Genomic DNA, 19039 nt, shown 5'->3' with positions numbered 1-19039 from the left:
ATAAAGAAATAAGCTGAGTTCAAAGCCTGGCAGCCATTCCCTGAGCATCTCAGCTGTTCTGTGGGCTGCAGGTAATGGGAGAGAACTAAGCTTCAGATTGGGGGGTCTGGAATACAGCCCTGGCAGTGGGTGGATCTTTCCCTCTCCAGCCAATGCACATAGAACATCTAAAATATGATCTGTGCTCAGAGATTTTGGGGCCAGCTTCTGTAACCCAGGCACCCCTTGGTCCTCCAGCTGCCCAGTGGTCTGAAGCCCAAAGGATAGAAAGGTTCTGCCTGTAAGCACAGTGCCAGCTGGTCACCATGGCTCCTGTGAGCCAGGGCACAGGCGGGATATCTCCTTGGGATGGCCCTTCACCTCTGGGGAGCACAGACCCGTAGTTCGCCTCCTGACTGGCCTATTTGTTACTTCTTTCTAACCTACTCATGTGTTGCTCACATGGCTTGACTTGGTCAAGTATTGCCCAGTGTTTAAAGTTTTAACTGTGTTCTCTCTGTGTTCATCGATGAGCCTCAGATGTGACCCAAGCCTCACTGAAGCACCCAGGACGCCCAGTGCCAGGGGGTGAGCAGTGTGGCACCAGCAGCCCCCGGGTGGGCAGGGAGAGCCCCACGGTGCTTGGGAGCACAGGGAAGTGTCCCTGATGCCAGGCCCCGGGGGGCAGCAGCGCTGGAGCCCGGGTAAGGAGGGGAGCACCATCACAGTGTGTCTGTGGTGAGGGGAGCCCTCTGTTTCCCCCTCTTTGCAGGACTGTCCAGGCCCTGCAGCGTGCTGACAACTGACACTGAAGCTGCCAAAACAAAGGAAGGAACCCACTGCAGTTTTATTTTTCCTTAGATAAATTTTTTATATAGAATATATTACAGTCAGAGTTCTCAGCTTTTAATCAAAAGATAACAAGTTATTGCAGTTTTTTACCCAGTGCAACTACCGGTGAAAGAACTTTCTAGAAAGCTGTCCTGTCTTTTAAAAAAAAAGAGGGAGAAAACCCCACCCAGACAGAAAATACACATGTAGGTCGCACTTCGCACCCACGGGCGCCCTGCCGGGCATGTGGACATCGTGTGGAGAGGGCAGCGTGAGGTGAGGCAGCGGCGATGGGCACAACACTATGGCGAGGGAGGCAGGCCTGGGGCTAGCGGGGTCGGTTCCTAGGCACGGTGCTTCTGCTCGGCTTAACTGCTCTTAGATCGGGAAATGAACGCGCGGTGGGAGGGACGGAGGCAGGGAGGGAGGAGGGTGGCGGCGCTGCTGTCGCGGGGAGCGCCGGGGCCCTCAGCCTCGCCTCAGCTCGTGCAGCTTGTGGGCGACGCGCTCCAGCTCAGCCTCGATGGCCGCCAGGCTCTCCAGCTCCTGGTCCTGCAACAAAAGCCCAGGACTGTCAGCGGCCACAGGCGGGCAGCCCTCGCCCCCAGAGCTACAGAGAGCACAGCCTTGTCCTGCCCCATCCCTTCAGCCTGCATTTGTCTCTCTGGACAGACCGGTGTGCACAGCACTGGTTACTTCTGCCCTAATGTTGAATTGCTGCTGCTAGTGATGCAGCTGCCATCCTTCCCCCGTACCCTGCCGGGCAGGACAGCCCCCAACGGGGCTGTGCCCCCAGAACATGGGGTTGGCGGGAGATGGCTGCTGCAGGGGAGCCAGGGCAGGCTCTGGCAAGCAGCACTGGGTGCCAGCGCCGAGTCAGTGCCCTCAGACCGGGATGGGCACCGCTGCCTGCCACCTTCGGGAACTGCAGCATGGGCCCTGCCCTCTCCCCACCCTGCCTTGGGTCTTGACTTGCACCTCCACAAGCAGAAGATACTTTTCCTGGGAAAATAGTGACTGAGGAAGCCATCAGTTCAAAGGCTCAAGCTGCCCATTACTTGGTGCATCTCGTGCATCGATGCTGTCTTGCTATGCATCTTGTGCATCTTGTGCATCTATGCTGTCACCTGTAGCTGATTTATTTAGTGCAGGTACTCATGCCTGACTGCATGGCTTTGCCTGAGCTCAGGTCATATCCAGCTGGCCCTGCCTCGCTGCCAGCCCCAGCCCTGCCTGTCCCTCACAGCTGTGGCCACCTGGGCTTTCTGCAGACCATGCACTCAGCATAGCAGCAGGCTCTGTGTGAGCAAACTCGGTGCTGTACCTTTTCCCATTGGCAGAGCCGAGGTGACAGCCCCTCTCCTGTGTGGAGGGAGCAAAGCCTCGCTGTTGCCTTCAGCAGCTGCAAATCACAGGTTGACCCTGAGCCACTGCACTGCATATGGCTGGTGTGCGAAAAGTAAAGGAAGTATGAAAAAAGGGGGTTGTTTTCTCTTCTGAGCTGTTTTCCTGAACAGGGAAAAAAAAGTCACTCTGCCCTCCACTGAGCCCTTGGCTCAGCCCCTGGGAAAGCTCTGGCTACAGTAGGGTGCCAGGAGCTCAGGGTGCCTTCAAGCACCCAGGGTGCCCAAGCAGCTGTTCCGTTTTGTTTGAAGTGGGTCAGGCAGCAGCTGGCTGAGCTCACCTTGCTGGAGAACTTGGGCTGCAACTGGAGCCCCCAGAAAGGGAGAAAAATAGGTTCTGAAATTCTCTACAGCATCCAGAGAGAGCTTGGTCAGATCCAAACCATTGCCTGTGTGCTCTGGCTTGTATCTGCTTGGTCCCACATGCTGAGTCCTGGAAAGTGCAGGGGACAGCACCCCCAGCCCTTATCTGAACCCACACTGACCTCGCTGGCCAAGCCACATCGCCCCATGGCCCAAAAATGAAGAGAGGGACAGCAGCCAGAGCTTGTGCCTTCCCTCACTGCTGTGTGCCTGGCTTTCCTCACTGACTCCCAGAGGCCCTGATCTAGTTTAAAAAGCCAACCAAACAAAAAAGTCTTGCTGCATCTGTAAACACAGCAGTTTTGCAGCCTCAGCAACCTCCTTTCCAATCCCCATTTGGAGACTGAGTCTGGCACCTTGCAGACAAGGTGCACCCCAGAGCCACCCGCAGGGGCAGGTGGGGAGCACCCCATGTGGGGTGTGAGCAGCAGTGGTGGGAGGCAGATGGGACAGCCCACCCCACTGCACCCCTGCTTTGAGCTGGGACATTTGGCTTTGCTTTGAACCAGTACAACTGGAGATGCTCTCATGGGGGGATGCTGATGGGCAATTTTTGGCCAATGGTTTGGCACAGAACTGAGGCAAGAGGGGTGTTTTGGAGGCAAGAGAGCCAACTGGCTTCACTCACCCCCTGCCCCAGCCTGTTCCCAGGCACCTGACCATTGCCTGTCCCAGGCTCACAAAATGCAGTTCCCTGTATTATCCCAAATCAACTGTGCCTGGAGCTAGGCCTCAGCACAAAGGTGAACCCACCAGCAGTTTCTGACTTCTGGGGTTGTGCTGAGCTATTACCTAGCATCACTCAAGGTATCAGGGAAGGAGGTCTCTGACTCTGGAAGCCTGGCTCAGATGTAGTTCTGTATCTGTCCACCATTTCCACTCCAGTACCTCAGGTTTCTCATCACAGCTGCACCCCTGATTTAGCTCTGCAGGAGGTCTGACATTACTCACTCCATCCCTGAGACAGGGAAAGCTTTCCTTTTGACTTGGAAGGGCTTTGGGACACAAGGACTACCCCAGTTATAGCCCTGGTCACTCTGTCTGGCCAGTGCAGAAATGCTGTCACTGGAGACATGACTCTGGGGAGCAGGGAATGCTTTTGCACTAGTCACAAAAACAAGGACAAAAACCAAAGGCACAACAGGTGCAAACTTCAATAATACCTGAGGCTGAATGACTGGAAGTTCACTAAGCATCAACTTAATGCCTCAGAGGACCACTGCTGGCTACATTTATGCCAGTATACCATCCACATCTCCAAGACTACTTTGGATAACTGGGTGGGATTTATTCTTAAGCCTGTGTTTAACACCAACCTCTGTTCTCCTGTTAGCGCTGCCTTCTTCATCCTTCTTTTCTTCAGGCATGGGAGCAAGTGGAAAGCCTCCTTCACTGCTGTCTTCCTTCGAGTGATGCTTCCATGACCTTCTCACATCTTCCTCTGGACTACTGAAGGCATACTTGCGGGACCTAAATGTCTTTTTCATGGACCTATCTGTGTCTTCCTCACTATCATTTTCCTCCATGCGCTTCTTTGCTGTCAGCTGCTTGGCCAGCTCATCCATTTTGTTCCACCTCTTGGTGTCTTCCCACTCCCTGGAGGACTCCTCCTCCATCTCATCACTTTTGTCATTCCTGGGCTGAAAGGTGTCCTCTTCTCCCTGCACCTCCTCATCCTCCAGGCGATGCCTTCCTCCTCTCAGTGCCCGGGGCTGCTCTTCCTCCTCCTCTTCCTCCTCCTCTTCAGAGCTCTGCACATCTTTTCCAAATCCCAGCTCATCATCGTTATCTGAAAGAGCATTAAACAAAGCAGTGAACACAACTGTTAACCTGTTTAAGGTCCACCTTTAAACTGAGCTTTCAGTGGTGAATCTAGATTTCTTTACTTAGGCCTGCTTTCCCAAGATTCTGGAAATACCCACTCTCACATTGCCATGTCAGTAATGGGGCTTGAAGGCAGCAGTCAAAAGCCCTGTAGGAAGCTCAGGGAAGATGAATGAGTTGTCCTGAGGATCTATGAGAGCTGAGCAGTGAGGCAGCTGCAGGGCCTGTGTGTCAGATGTTTGTGGTGGGGTCTGGGTGGCTGCTGGCTGGTGTGTTTCTGTAAACCCAGTAAGCACCTGCCCCAACTCTTTGGCTTTGAAGCCTCTCACCCATGTGTCTCAGTGCCCCCAGCTCACCCCAGGAAGGTATCAGTGCAGTCTGGGATACGTACTGTCACCTCCCTGCATCTCCTCAGCCTCCTCATCCTCTTCAGCCAAATCGAGTGACCTCTCTGCTTCAGTCGGGTCCTCCTCTGCAGCTTCACCTCCATCATCCTCCCGCTCCACACGCTCCCCTGCTACCTCCTTGCTGTGCTCCTGACCCTGCCTGGATGGCTCTTCTCCCTCATCCTCAAGCTCCAGGCTGTCCCTGGAGCCTCTGGGCTCCTCCTCTTCATCCCCTTGTTGCTGCTGCTGCTCATCCTCACTGAAATTTTTGCCAATGTGGTTGTCCAAAACTTTGTTTCGATGGGTATCCTCTGTATCCCTGATGTCATTGCTCTCAGCTTCCTCCTGATCCTCTTTCTCAACAGGGTTGGTATTCCATGGCCTGGGTTCCCTCTCCTCCAGGCTTTTTTCCTCCTCTCTTGATTCTTCATTTTCCTGGGGCTTCTGTGCTGCCAGCTCAGCCAGGGACCCTGTGGGCTGCTCCTCTTCAGGATGCTCCCCTGCAGCATCTGCAGAGGGAGAAACAAGAAGAAACACCTCTGCTGAGAGTTCATTTTGCAACCAGCAAAGGCCAAGCATTTCTCAGGGAGCTTCAGCCCTGTTCAGCAATCTGCTCAGCCAGCCCATGGATCCTTTTGCAAGTCACTTCAGCATATGCTTGCATTCAAGCAAGGCAGCGTTCTCTCTGGTGCCTGTGCTCCTGGAGAGACTTGCAAGGCTGAAGTTAAACATATGCTGAAGTGTTTTGCTGCAGCACAGTCCTCATCACCATCTCTTGAGATGCCAGCCACGAATTCACCCTGCATGAAACGAGGCTGCATGTAAAATTAAATTATTTAGGAGTGTAATATGGCACTTGCACAGCTCTCCCTGCTCCGAGTGCTGCACTCACATCACATCCTTATTTCTCCCACCAGGCTGAAGAGGCAGCCAGCCCTGTTCACAGGGTGCTGGAGGGAGGAGGGGTGTCTCTGCTTCTGCAAAGGAGCTACTCAGCAGGAGCTTAATGTGGGCTGAGTATTTGCTCTTGCTCAAGGGAGAGTAGCCTCTTTTAACACTATTAGCCAGAGAAAACACTTTGCAAAAAAAAATATGGGAGTTTAAAAGCTAGAGAGATTTGTAAGGGTAAGTGCAGCCCCAAGGAGGGCTGAGGAGTGTGCCAGGATGCAGAAAAGTGGTCACATAAGGCTGATGGCCATCTGTGACACTGTGCTGATGTCACCAGACTGTCAGTGGGCCTGGTTGGCCCATGTGCCACATTTCATCTTCACTTCATCTTCCTTCACCTCCACACCTCACTTCCACGGAGCAAGAGTTCAGGTGTGTCTTGGCAGGAGGGAGATGCAGTGCCACCATCCTACCTGTTGGATTTTGGTGGTGCTGGCTGCAGCAGCAGCCCCTGGGGGTGTCACTCCTCATTGCTCTAAGTAGTTTTGGACTGGTGTCACAGCAGTGCTGTGCTGCTGTGGGCCAGCCATGTGCCCCAGAGCTGCTTGAGACCCTCTGTGGGCACCCAGCTGCTGCTGGACAAGGAGTCACATCACCCCACATTTGCATTGTATCTTCCTGACAAGAAAAAGGGAAGGGGCCAACCCCTTCTTCCTGCTAAACTGCCTGTCTGTAGTAAGGCCAGAGAAACACTGGCAAGGAGAAATCCCAGCTGAAGGTGATCTTTCCAAGGTACAGGTGTTTTGTGCAGATGTGTGCACTGTGTGCGTTTGAATTTTCCCTTCAGAGACTCATTACTTAATATCTTAGGTGCCTGGAAACAAGGGTGGCAAGCAAAAATCCAGATCACCCTTGCCTGTATCACTGACTTTTTCACTGTGGGATTTCCCTGTGATTTAAATGTTATAAGTGAGTGAAAGTGTCAGCAGCAGGGTGGAAAAGTCAGTATCACTTTAGTAACTTGACCATCACCAGTTACTATAGCTCAGAGATTACATGTTGTTTGAGCTGGTAAATAAGAACAAAGCAAACTCCAGGTTGCTTGTGTGTGTCAGCAGCAGCATCAAAGAAAAGAGAAGCAGTTGGACATATCAAGGCTGTTTGGAAGAAGATCCTTGTTTACAGCCTGACCTGGATTTCCCGGGGGTGGAGGCTGACACTGACCTCTCTGCTTGTTCTTGTTGTTCTGACTTTCAAGGACTTCGGAAAGTTCATCTTCAAAGCCGCTATTTTTCTTCTGCTGCTGAGTTCTTTCATTGGCACCTGTGTCAAGTAACAAAAGGTAGGGAAAGTCAACAGTTCCTTCTGTGTTTCAGAAAGTAGAGGTAGGAAAGCAGTTCTGTGCCCCTTATGTTTGCTGTGGGAAAAATCCACCTGGGAGCTGGGAGGAGTGAGACTGGAGGGTATGTGAATCAACTGCAGTAACAAAACCACAATCAAAAACAACATCTGCAGGAAAAAAAATGGTCTCTAATAGAGATGCAGGGTTGCCAGTAAAACTAATATTGATGGAGATCTAGAGAATACGAGGTGCTGAACTGCAGCACACTGAGAGCAACAAAAGACTTCATCACCAGAGTATTGAAAGATAAAAATTGCCTTCTGCCAGATTCTGCCTATGCACCTCTGAGGCGAGCACTGAGAGCTCCTGTATCCTGCAGCCTGGTTGTGGGGGCCCCTCTCCCCTGTGTGGTGGGACGAAGAAGCAGCATTCATTCCCACTGCAGGGGTAGTCTGGGACTCCAAGGCCCCATACCTTAGCTCTGGGGTTATGGAGCCTGCTAGAAAAATACAACACCCTGGAGACAAGGCAGCATGAGCTGGAGGTTAGGTTGCAGCTGTCCTGGCAACCAGCAATGGGATCTGCAAGCCAAACAAGCCTTGTCTAAACTAGCTCATGCCCTGCTTCTGTGCCTTAATGCAAGAGCAAGAGCCAGTGCTGCCAGCCTAGTACTCTAGCACAGAACTCAATGGTGTGGGCTCTCCAGCCTGAGCAGAACCAGCTGCACCAGCACAGAGGACACCAAAATTAACACCTTCTTTTCCCTTGGTCTACAAGACTGTTCCACCCCCAGTCTCTATGATCTATAGGCTGGATCTCACATTACCCTGGGACTAAGTGGTGTGATGGGCTCAGACAAGAGTGGAGCAAGGTGAATCTCCATGTAAAAAGTCGCTTCTCGTGGACTCCATGCTTAGTGGCACAGCCTGTCTGTTTTCTGAGTGCTCCTCCTCAAATCCCTGGTGTGCCTGGGCAGCCATATCCCAGCATACTGAAGAGACCCTGTCTTGTTTCTTCTGGATCACCAGAGCATCCATGGAGTCTATCTGAGGTCACTGAGCATCTGGCCTCTCCACCATTTGGGTAGTGACTAAAATATGGCTTTGGGGCCTGCATGAGACTCTTTCCCAATTCCGACTTCACGAATTTTTGCGCTCCCTGCAGCCTGGGGACAGCCCTGTTGCAGCCTTACCCAAACAGAGGGGTCTGGACTAGCTCTGAAGTAGCTTTGCCTGGGATCTGCATGTTGGCTCTGGGCAACTGGGTACCTGAGAATGTCCCTTTTTTCCCTCAACACTCCTTGGCACAGCTCCATGGTGTTGCTGCTGCTCCCACATTGACCAGTGCAATTGACCTGTGCAATTGACCTGCACCTCTCCAAACCAAAGAAACTTGCATTTGAGTTAAGGAAGCCATCAAAAAAGTACCCATTAGCTCAAGAATATTTTCACTGGGGTCTTTAAGGTGCAAGTCTTACTCACTGTTCAGTGGGGCTTCCCTGCTGCCACACCTGGGTTTAATGCTAGACTCCAGCTGCACAGACAGTGGAAGTTTTCTTACCTTTAATTCTAGTTTGGGAGCTGGTTATTTGTTGAATTATTTGGTATTTGTTGAATTAGATTATTTTTGAATTAAATTACAGTGTTTTCTTTTAGAGTTCTCACACGTTAAAATATCTTGAGACTACATCACCACCAAGTTACATTGATAGCTATTGAAATTATCAGATACATATTGGAGTTATTATAAACAAAATTCCTGTCCCCACTGACACAATCTCACTGAAAATATTGGAACGACATTTCCTAGGGCATATTTATATGATCTCAAATTAATATAAAATAAAAAAAATGAACACAAAACCAACCAAACAATAAAACTCTATAAGGGACTACAGCATAAGAAAACAATCTTCCCTATAGTTACATTCCCAAAAAAATATACTGGCACTGTACCTTGTGCAGCAATTTCCTGAAGTTCCTTCAGTAAGTTTTGGTGGCGAAGGATAGAAATAATTCGCTCATCTGCAACAGGGGAGACTTCATACAGAAAGTAGTCAAAGCAAACCTCCCCCCAACCCCAGGAAATGAAACAGAACCCAAATGCCACTCCTTCTTCATTTGCTCTTTTCTTTCCCTTGGTCTGATTTGCTCTCACATCTTAACCATGTGATTAAGACAACAGGAAGGTCCTATGAGAACCAGGCAGTTTGATGTCACCAGCACCCCTGTGGCCACATGGCAGCACGAGGCATGGCCTGGGACAAGCAGTGGCTCCATCCCTGCTCCTGGGGCCCAGTACAGCCCAGTGGAAGAGGAAGGTGAATGTGTCAGGGACCCTTGACAGGGGTCCAGAGGCCAGGGCTCAGTTGGTCAGGGCAGGACCAGCCCTACTGGCCAGATTTGCTTTTGCTGATGCCCAGCACTAAGTCTGAGGCAGTACCTCCTCGCAGAGTTTCTAGGCATTCCTCACTGATCGGCAGGGGGTTTGGCTTAGATAAAGTATCAGAGATGACCTCTACAATGCACTTCATCACCTAAAAAGAGACAAAAATACAAATTAAAGAACTAGTTTTTTTGTCTTTTGTTCCTACTTGTTACCAAGGCTAAAGTACAGCAGGTGATGGCACACATCTTCTTGCTTTTCTGGTCAAGCTGGAACTGAATGTTCAGTTCTTGTTTTCCCTAGTTCAGGAACAGAAGGTGTCTCCTGCAACTGAGAAGTGAGGAAATTACACGTGAAAATGGAAAGAGCTTCTTCCACATGACACTCATTTCAGCTGAGGATTGCATGGCTTCAGACCACACCAGAGTCAGAGCACATCTGGAGAGTAAAGGGTATCTGAATATATACACAGAAAATCCAAAATCATCCTCTTTTAAGTCAATATATCTCAACCTCCATCTCATAAAATGACTCAGTGGGAGGTTGTAGAGAGCAAAAAGTGGTCAAAGCTGTTCAATAGATGACCTTGAAATCTTAAAAGGTCTTCAAACCCTGGGAAAGACATCATAGTTAGGTTGAAGCCAGGCATGGAAGGTGAGGTGAGGCAAACTACTTTCAAACACAGATGAGAAATAATGCTCTCAAGCCCTAGAAAGGACAAGACACTTCGGAGAAGTGTTTGACCTTGTGCTTTGAGTGTTCAAGCCATCTGTTATAGACTGGAAGAGCTCTACATGATGACAGGTCATCTGAGAGCAAAGAAATTCTGACATAGCTTCTCAGACAGGATGAGCTCTGGGCCCACCCTTTCCAGCAGCCTGTTTTGTTGGTGTAAGGCCAGGAGCATTATTTATGTAATTTGTTTCCTGTACTGAGATTGCAGGCATCCTTGCCATGTCAAGACACACTGCTGGGAGCCCTAATGTGTGGTCATGAAGATCCAAATGATCACACAGGACAGAAACATTCACTACAGTCTGGTGATGATTGGTAGGGTAAGAATCAGGCTGCTTAGTTCAAAAGGGTGATTTTTTATAATGCAATCTAGGAACAATGCAGGGCTCACAATTGCCTGTGGGAAAAAAGAGAAGCTAAATTGAAAAAAAGAATACAAGTTAAGCCTTGGAGGCAAAAATTTCACTCACTGAACCTCTTTCTCCTGATGATTTCAGCAGGCAGCCCTGAGAGCCCTGACCTCCCTCACAATGTACCATTCTCAGGAGAGCAGAACGCTGTGGCTGCAGTAGAAATTAAACACGAGCCAGCAGTCCCCAGTCATCCACAATGCTGTTCATTCAAGCAGTTGGATATATTCACTGGACAGCTGGAATGGGCAAATTCTCACCCTGTGTAAGGAGAGAATTCTGCTCTTGCAGATCACAGCCATAAAATGTTGAACTCTACACCTTACACAGTTTGAAGGAATTGCCTAATGGATTAAAAATGCTACAGGAAAGATTAAAAAAAAAAAAAAAGCAGGGGGATTTCCCTGGTATAATTCTCCTATATCACAAGTGATCCATTAATACTGATTTTAGATGACTTTGAGTTACTCTGTCTTTAAATAGAAAAAACTCCAGCATCTGATATTTCCCTCTCATGTTTCCCAACCTCTGGACCCACTTATTATAGCAGTATTTGATGCAGCTTCAGAAGTTAAGACTTGCTCAGCGTGAGAAGTAAGACTCTGGTTCAATGAAATATTCTATTCAAGATTTTTCAAGACTTCTAAGCTGATCTAAGGTTTTTGTCTGAGCACAAAGAGACACATCACTCACCACAGAAATACATTCAGCTCTGTGGAGGAGCTTTGTAAGGTAATGAAATGAGCAGTGCAGTCATCCCACAACACTCTCCTTGTCTTTCTGTTAGAGGAAGTCTTGCAGAGTGAGACTTCACAAGGTCATGAAACAACAGCCTGCATCAGGAAATGGAGGAGATCCTTTCCAAATGAATGTAATTAATCCAGTGCAGAAACTCAGACTGGAATTTTGCCATAGCTATCATCTAACCATGAGCATGTAACTAGATCCTTAAGAGCAGCTCACAATGTCCCCACACAGAAATCTCCAAAGGGTTGTGCCCTTACAAGGACAGACTTCTCCATATTTGAGCTCAGCTATGCCCTTCTAAAATGTATGGTTGTAAGTGAGAAATAATATCCTTCAAGCACAAGAGTGGGCAAGCACCAGAGACATTGTAAATGCTTTGGTCTTGTTCAGCTCCCTATGCAAAGCCCTTGGTGTAAGGAAAGTTTGATGAGCTGTCCAGGAAAGGCCTGCAGGTGCAGACTACCCATTACACAGCCCTGAGCCACCCACAAATGCTGGTGGCACAGAACATGGTGTGTAGGAAGAGCTGCAGTGCTTGTTGCTGTATTCATGTGATGATATCCCTGCCCTAATCTGTTCCATGAGACCAGGAATTCCTTTCCTGAAATGCTGTGTCTCAGAAGATAGTGAAGGCAGGAAAGCCCTCATAGTTTCTTTCAGTTGCAGCAAATCTAAAACAAAGCTGATTTTGCTCTCCCTTAGAGCCTGTGTCAGTGTAATACCCAGGGAAGAGGGGCAGTCTTGGGAAAGTCCTTTCTTGGTGGAAGCATTTCCATGGAGTTGCACCAACTGCCACAAAAGTGCCCATTTTTAACACGTAGAATATACTGGGGAATAGACCTCACAAGGAAAATCATATGATTAATGGATGGTCCCATCAGATGCCCACTCTGGCATGGAAAGTTGAAGGGCTAAGTGCCTGTCCCACTTCCTCTTCCTCAGCAGCACACAGCCTGACGAAGGCACCCAGAGTCTCACAGCTCATGGCTCTGTCCCAGCAAGGGCTAAGCAGGCTAAAAGTCTTAACAAAGCAACTGCTCTGCAGCCCAGGCACGTCTCACAGGACACAGGGAGGTGTTGCTCATGGCACTCGTCCTGCAGGTAACTGCAGTGGGGCCTGTGGCTGGGACTGGCATCAGTGTGCCCTCCCCTGCTGCTGCCTGGGGAAAAACATTGTGTGGCTAGAGGATTTCATAACACAAAATGGTTCAAGAAGTAAAAAGCAAAAATGCTGGAGTTTCCTCTGTGGACATGAATTTCCAAAAAAATTTTCATTTGGGCAACTGAGAGATCAGCTCATATGAAAGATGGGGAAGGGGGTGGGTCAGGGAGTCGTGTCTGACACAGGTAAACACAGGCAAACCCCCCTGTCCAAGCATTTAGGAGCCAAAAGGCCTTTGGGAGTGCACGTTTGTGAAGCACGGCTATAAATGTTGGAGGGTGCGACACAGATATGTGCACAGAAGCCTGTAAGGGAGGGCTGGAGAGGTCAGCCAAGTCCTGCACTGCTCATAGCCATCCAGACAGGCTGAGCAGGAGCTGAGGAAGGATTAGCAAGCTGAGAGTACCAGTTGCCTATTTTTCCAGAGCATGCGTGTTTAAGTAGCACACAAACTCAGATGTATACACCTCCAAACACACACAGTTCCTGAATCACATCTCCCCCCACTCTCCCCTGAGTCACGTCCTGTTGGGAGCTTTGAAAAGCTGAAAGTAGGAGGACTAAGGAGAGTTTTACCCAGCCTCCATCTCCTCTCCAAACAGGCTTGCCTCATCCCCCTGTCGCATCCTGAAGGACTTCCTTGGCTGTCCAGAAGTGGATGCACAAAGGCTAAATTCTGTTAGGAAGGGAGCAGAGATGGATCCTGCTTGGGGGATCTCATGCAAATTCCTGGCACTTTCTACGGGGTATTTCAGTGGGAGTGGCCCAAACCCAACTACCTAGGTGGAGGTGAAATATCACATCCTTTCTCTTCATTTGACCCTTCCACTACAGGCTCAGCCTTACCTTAGTGTCGCCCTTATTCATGTCATTTGTCACAGGAAGGGAGACAGCTGTAACGTAAGGGGAGGGGGAAAAAAGGAGAACTTGTTATTCATCTCATCTGGAAGACAAGCAGAGAAACATTATTCTGCTAAAATGGGAGTGGAGAAAAGGGGCAACTCTCTCTGATGGAAGTGGTCCCTGGGTGCAGCAGCTGGATGTGTGCACTGTGCCCCTCTAGGGAAGGGAAGGGAAGGGAAGGGAAGGGAAGGGAAGGGAAGGGAAGGGAAGGGAAGGGAAGGGAAGGGAAGGGAAGGGAAGGGAAGGGAAGGGAAGGGAAGGGAAGGGAAGGGAAGGGAAGGGAAGGGAAGGGAAGGGAAGGGAAGGGAAGGGAAGGGAAGGGAAGGTGCCTAGGCTGGCAGGGCCCTGCGACGCTCGGCAGTGACCTTGCGGCAGCCGCTGTCCGTGGTGCTGAAGGCGCCGGGCCGTCCCTGTCCGCGGTGCTGGGGGAGCGGGCGGAGCGGGGCCGGCGGGCAGCGCTGCCCGGGGCCCGGGGGGACACGGACCCGTCCCAGCCCCACTTACCCGGCACTGCCAGGAGCAGCACGGCGAGCAGTTCTGGCCGGCTCATGGTGCTGGCGGGATGGAGGCAGGGAGAAAGGGGCAGAGGACTGCCGTGGCGTGGGGGCTCCAGGCGAGGTGCCGGGGGGAGAGCAGCACAGAGCGTGTGTATCTACACCAGTGCCCTGGCTGAAGATCCCAGATGGGGCACTGCAGCAAGCGGCTCATTTATATATCTCAGCCCTCGGAAATGGCGTCAGGAGGAAGCCACCTCCTCCTCTGCCCCCTCCCCTCGCACACTGGCTTCCCATCAGCCTCCATCGCTCGCCGGCTGTCGGAGGAGCCCCGACCTCCCCGGCTGCCCGTGCAAGGGTGTCAGGCTCTGGATGCTCCATCTGCTTGCACTCTGCAGGCGCAGGAAGGCTGGGAGGTGTTTCCAGGACACTGCTTTTCCAGCACCTCACTCGACACTGGCAATCTGCAGCACCTCTGCCATGTCCCCTCTCTCTATGTACCTGGAGCCAGACGTGAGGCACCTCACGAGTCCCAGCCAGCATTGCAATCTGTAGATGGTTTTGCCCTGTAAGGGCCCCTTGTCTTTCACTGATCATGGAAGTTTAGAACAGGTGCTGAAATTTTTAGATGTCTTTTAAAGACCACCACTCCAGGGAACCATGAAAAGGGCTTGCTAATGGACATGGTAAGTCCCAGCAGTTCTATGAAGAGTTTGTTAGAAGGATATTATTTGGGGTAAAGATCAAAGGCTGGTGCATCTGCTGTCCACCTATGACTCTACATGCAAAATTTTAATAGGTTGCTACCCATTGTTCAATGCTTTATTACGCTCTTTAGCAATACCCTACACTCCAAATCTACTCCAAAGTTGAAGTAACGAAGATTACCTGGCTGACAGTTGAGCATTGACAAGGGAGAGAAAGGAAACAACAAATTGTGTAATTCTCTTAGTCACAAACATTTCCATGCTTTTGAAAAAATGGCTGTCTATTCTTTGGATGGAGCATCTGGCAGGTCAGCCAGCTGGATTCTTTGTTTAAAGTGATTCCAATGCTTCTTTAGGACAGTGCTTCTTAGGAATAGCAGCTCTGCTACTCCATTCGACCCCTCAAGCAATTTCAGAGATCACAAAATGCAGGGAATTAGACCAGAAAACAAAATTCAGAAAAATGCACCATCTTTCTTCCTCACCCTGCCTCATTCTGCTCACTGGGGAGTCCTGCACCCAAGGAATTAGGGAGAATCCAAGAGGTCATCACTTGTCATCTGGTCTAAGATGACAAGAACTTTTCTATGAGATTAGGCAGTACAGACTGCACCATTGTTTTCCCTTTCTCTTTCCAGGTGCACATGGAAATGTGTTCCCAAATGTGCTCTAATATCTATCTGATTTAAATGCACGCTTCAAAAGACACATTTGGATTGTAAAAGGCCATTCATACAAAATCAGAGCTCCTCTTGTCTGTTGCATTTTCTAGTTAAATGCAGAGAAAAGATGGAAATAAATTGATCTTCTGAACAGTGCTTTGGGGATGGCACTGATGCATGGTTAAATGTTCATAAGTCTGTGAAATGAACACCCATGACAGTTCTTGTTCCATGGGGAACCTCCAGGAATAAGAGATATCCTTTCTTTTTGGTTGTTGTGTTGTGTAGTTTTGTTTTGTTGGGTTTTTTCCCCCTTTTTTTTTCTCTTTTTGTTTCAGGATGTGTGTGTTGTTGAATTATTTACTGGGGAGGAGGGATGGGGGCCTTTTCCTCATTCAGGATACACCAGAGCACATAAGTCTCTGAGTCTGAAAAACTGAGCATTATAAAGCTTGTAAATTCCTATGTATTCCTAAGTGAGAAACAGATTGATTTGCTTATCAGGCTTTGTTTTCCTAGTCAATATTTACTTGTCCTTAAATATAAATGATGATCTTATTGGGGCAATAAATTATCTCAGTTCTAATCCAGCTTCTTACATGAAGTCATTTTCTTCTCTGGGGCCTCTTTTTGAGACATTTAATAGGATATGTAGTGCCCATAACTACTTTTTTTTCTTCTCTTTATCAAGGTGTGGTCTTGCATCCATTGAATTCATTGCAAAGGAGAAACTAAATGCTTTTCAGGTATGGCACACATACTTCCACTATAATAGCACATGATAGATGATTAATTTTTCTATTTCTTGCCCCAGGAAAAATGGATATGAAACTGCTAATCTAGCAATCAGTACCTCTGTTCTTGGAATTTGTCTCATTAGGCACAGCTATATTAGGAACTGTCACAGTAAAGCATGCCAGGGAAAGATTTATGTCAAAAGAGCAAAAGTGATCAAATAAAAAAGTGAAAGGTATTCTGCCACTCAGAAAAAGGCAGTGCCTGAAGCAGACTACAAGGAAAGAGCAGGTTTGTGAGTCTCTACAGTAGTTTTAGTATATAGAAAACAGGAGTAGATCTTAAATGGGTGGCAAAGAAGTGAAGATGGACATTTCTGACCACTTCCAGCCTTATAAAAAAAGCTGTTGATGTCTATAGAGAACAGTTCCATTTTTCCTTATAGCTGCACAATTTCTCATGCATGAAGTGCAGTGGGACTGTGGAGAGCCACAGACAATGATGTGTCTGCAGTTACCAACGTAACACCTGCAGATGGACAAAGAGATACTTGCCTTCCCAGCCTGAAAGTGATTTGAGAAGATGGCAATGTCCTGATGGATGGAGGCAGCCACCCAGGACTGTTGCATTATCCATGCTCTGAGCTGAGGGAACAGGAGGGTCAGCTTAAAAGCCATATTGATATATGATCTTTCTATGCATAAATTCATTTGATTGAGAGATTATGTGGCTTAAGTGCTATTCTCAAGAGTAAAATATTTTTTACTTTATTTCAGAATTCAGGAAATGAAACCAAAGGATCTTGTGTTTGTCTGTGAGTTACTCTGAGAGCTTTGTTGTCTAATTTCTCGGCTGAAACTGGGTTAACAATTCACTCCTCTTCCTTCTGTGCTTGGAAACACTGCATTTCAAACAGCTGTGATTTTACGGATCCAGATACTGAGGCACATAAAGAGGGAAAGTGTCATCTTCATGAAGATATTGAAAAGGTTTGAAGCCAAAGCACAGCTAATACCACATCCTAACCAAAAAGACACAAAGCAAAAAATAGGCAACAATTATCTTCTCGTGTATAAAATCAATTGATAACTGTTGGACTGAAAAACTTGAATGTAAGCTCATTGCAAAATTACTAGCAAAGTCTATTAAATCCTCCACATCACACCTTTTCTTCATTGCCACCTTAGTCAGTCACACTCAGCTCTCAGTTCCCTCATACAAGCCTTGCTTGTCTGCCTGTAAATAGAAATAAGCTTCAAAGCGCAGATGCTGCTGTGAATACTCATCTGGCTGCTCAAAGGGAGTCCTCTCTTCTTTTTCAGGTCAGAGGCAAAATGATGTTGACTTGCTTTGATTTTCTTAGTCTAGACTATCCTTGCACCAACCTGAAATTAATTTATTTTCCTGTTGAAAGGAAAGCACCCCATAAAAAAGCCCATCATTGTGCCAAACCTGACAGTAGCTAGCTCTGCCTATCCATTTTTATCCTTGCCTGGCATGCACAGCTCTCACAGCAAATGGAATATGTTCCCTGCTGGAAGAAGAGACTTCTCTGTAGTGATCACAGAATACCATCTGGACACCCTTACAAATAGCTTGGATCTCAATGTAATTGTTCTAAATGTTATTCAAACACCAATCTGGAAAGTGTCATATCCTTCCAATACTGTGGTCAGTTTACCTGGCAGTTCCAGAAAACCTTCATTGACTCCTGTGAGCCCTACTGAATCTGCAAAAAGATGTGGAGACAGAGGTTCTTCCTGAACAGTGATCTCAAACAGCCTCCTCTGGAAATTACTGATTGTTCCTTTGGCTGTGGTTTTGACTTGTGACAGCAAAGTTTGTGTGATGCTGATCTACATATTCAGTAAGATAAAACAATTCTGTAAGTTCTAGACTGGCCTTAAACAAAATCATGGGAACATAATTGCTATTTATTTAGCTCTGAAGCTAGAGACAGGCAGTGCTGCTTACTGACCTGCAGACACCAACAGGGTTCATGAGAGTTAAGGGGGAACAAGAGTGACAAGAGTGACTAAGGTGTGTGGAGCAGCACTCCTGTTCTGGGGATCCATAAGCCCATCTGACAGCCTCTGCTCTGCCAGCAGCTCACAGCCAACAGATGGATCCTCAGCCAGCATCATCAGCCCAGATTCTGAACATTGACTGACTGCCTGGTATATTTTGTAGAGATCACTTTTATTCCTCTTCCTTTATATATGCAATCTGTCTGTCCATTCCAGGCCAGTTGCTCAGTGAAAACCAAGTGAGCCACAGGGGTCTGTGGGTCTTCTGGGCTGCCCACAAGACCAGAGCTCAAATGTTGTGAGCATGAGCATGGTAAGGGACTTTTTTTGAGATTAAAGTTAGGTGCACTTGTGCTAACTTTTCCAATTAATGGAGATGAAATGGCAAAATCCCTAATTAAAAAGCAATTGTAATTAGAACTTCCCCCCTGCCAATGGCAAGGTTTAGAATCATGAAACACATAAACAATTTCCATTCTGGATGCTTTCTTTGATTTCCCTTTGCTCACATTGGAAGCAATGCACTTAAAGAGATGAAAAGACAACTGAGCAAGAGTCTGCTTCCCTGCCACTCTTGCAGAAGGATGAGGGAAGGGTGTGAGGATTCATGCATGTACTGCTGACATATCTCTGTCCCAAAAGCCAGACCTTTTCGGGGCACTGCTGTCCCCACAAGATTATTATTCTTCAAACAGTGACAACAGCACATCCCTGGAACCACCTACCAGATGTGGAGATATGGAGCACAGGGACACAGCACTTGCTATTTTGGGTTGGAGTAGGGACCTGGAGACCCTGGGCCCTCCCCCAGAGGCAGAGACAAGGGCTGGGGTGGGAACAGGTCCCTCTTCCTTCATGTGTGCCAGGCTGAATCCCAGCTTCCAAGCCTCCCAAAAACTGGGCACTGGCCCTGAGATTTATTTTACAGTGCTACACAATGTTCTAGTGTTAATTAGAAGTAGCTAGTTTGATTGTCCCTCTGAGAGTCTCTTCTCAGATTTGGTACCTCCTTCAGCTTTATGGCATTAAATGCCACAGCTTGCTTAAACACAGCAA

General features: G+C 48.3%; 1 protein-coding gene across 1 annotated transcript; it reads right to left on the bottom strand.

Moving 5' to 3' along the window:
- Positions 1 to 807: 807 nt before the first annotated feature.
- On the bottom strand, positions 808 to 14080 carry CHGA (chromogranin A). Its single transcript, XM_054634958.2, has 8 exons — positions 13863 to 14080; positions 13302 to 13348; positions 9459 to 9552; positions 8972 to 9040; positions 6899 to 6997; positions 4792 to 5295; positions 3893 to 4365; positions 808 to 1362 (listed from the first exon to the last, which is right to left on the bottom strand). Exons 1-8 carry the CDS (start codon positions 13906 to 13908, stop codon positions 1279 to 1281), a joined length of 1416 nt encoding a protein of 471 aa, XP_054490933.1. The 5' UTR covers positions 13909 to 14080; the 3' UTR covers positions 808 to 1278.
- Positions 14081 to 19039: the final 4959 nt, after the last annotated feature.

The sequence above is a fragment of the Agelaius phoeniceus genome, chromosome 6, assembly GCF_051311805.1.
Source record: "Agelaius phoeniceus isolate bAgePho1 chromosome 6, bAgePho1.hap1, whole genome shotgun sequence".
NCBI classification, from domain to species: Eukaryota; Metazoa; Chordata; class Aves; order Passeriformes; family Icteridae; genus Agelaius; species Agelaius phoeniceus.
The sequence above is the reverse complement of the archived record's forward strand: the minus strand, read 5'-3'. Positions and strand labels throughout refer to the sequence as shown.

What these genes read in the sequence shown, in the direction of transcription:
- CHGA (XM_054634958.2), bottom strand. Translation starts at nt 13,908, where the DNA reads ATGAGCCGGCCAGAACTGCTCGCCGTGCTGCTCCTGGCAGTGCCGG. An exon ending in GCTGCTCCTGGCAGTGCCGG is followed by an intron (nt 13,349 to 13,862) that starts GTAAGTGGGGCT and finishes CTTACGTTACAG; the next exon opens with CTGTCTCCCTTCCTGTGACA. An exon ending in CCTAGAAACTCTGCGAGGAG is followed by an intron (nt 9,041 to 9,458) that starts GTACTGCCTCAG and finishes CCCCTGTTGCAG; the next exon opens with ATGAGCGAATTATTTCTATC.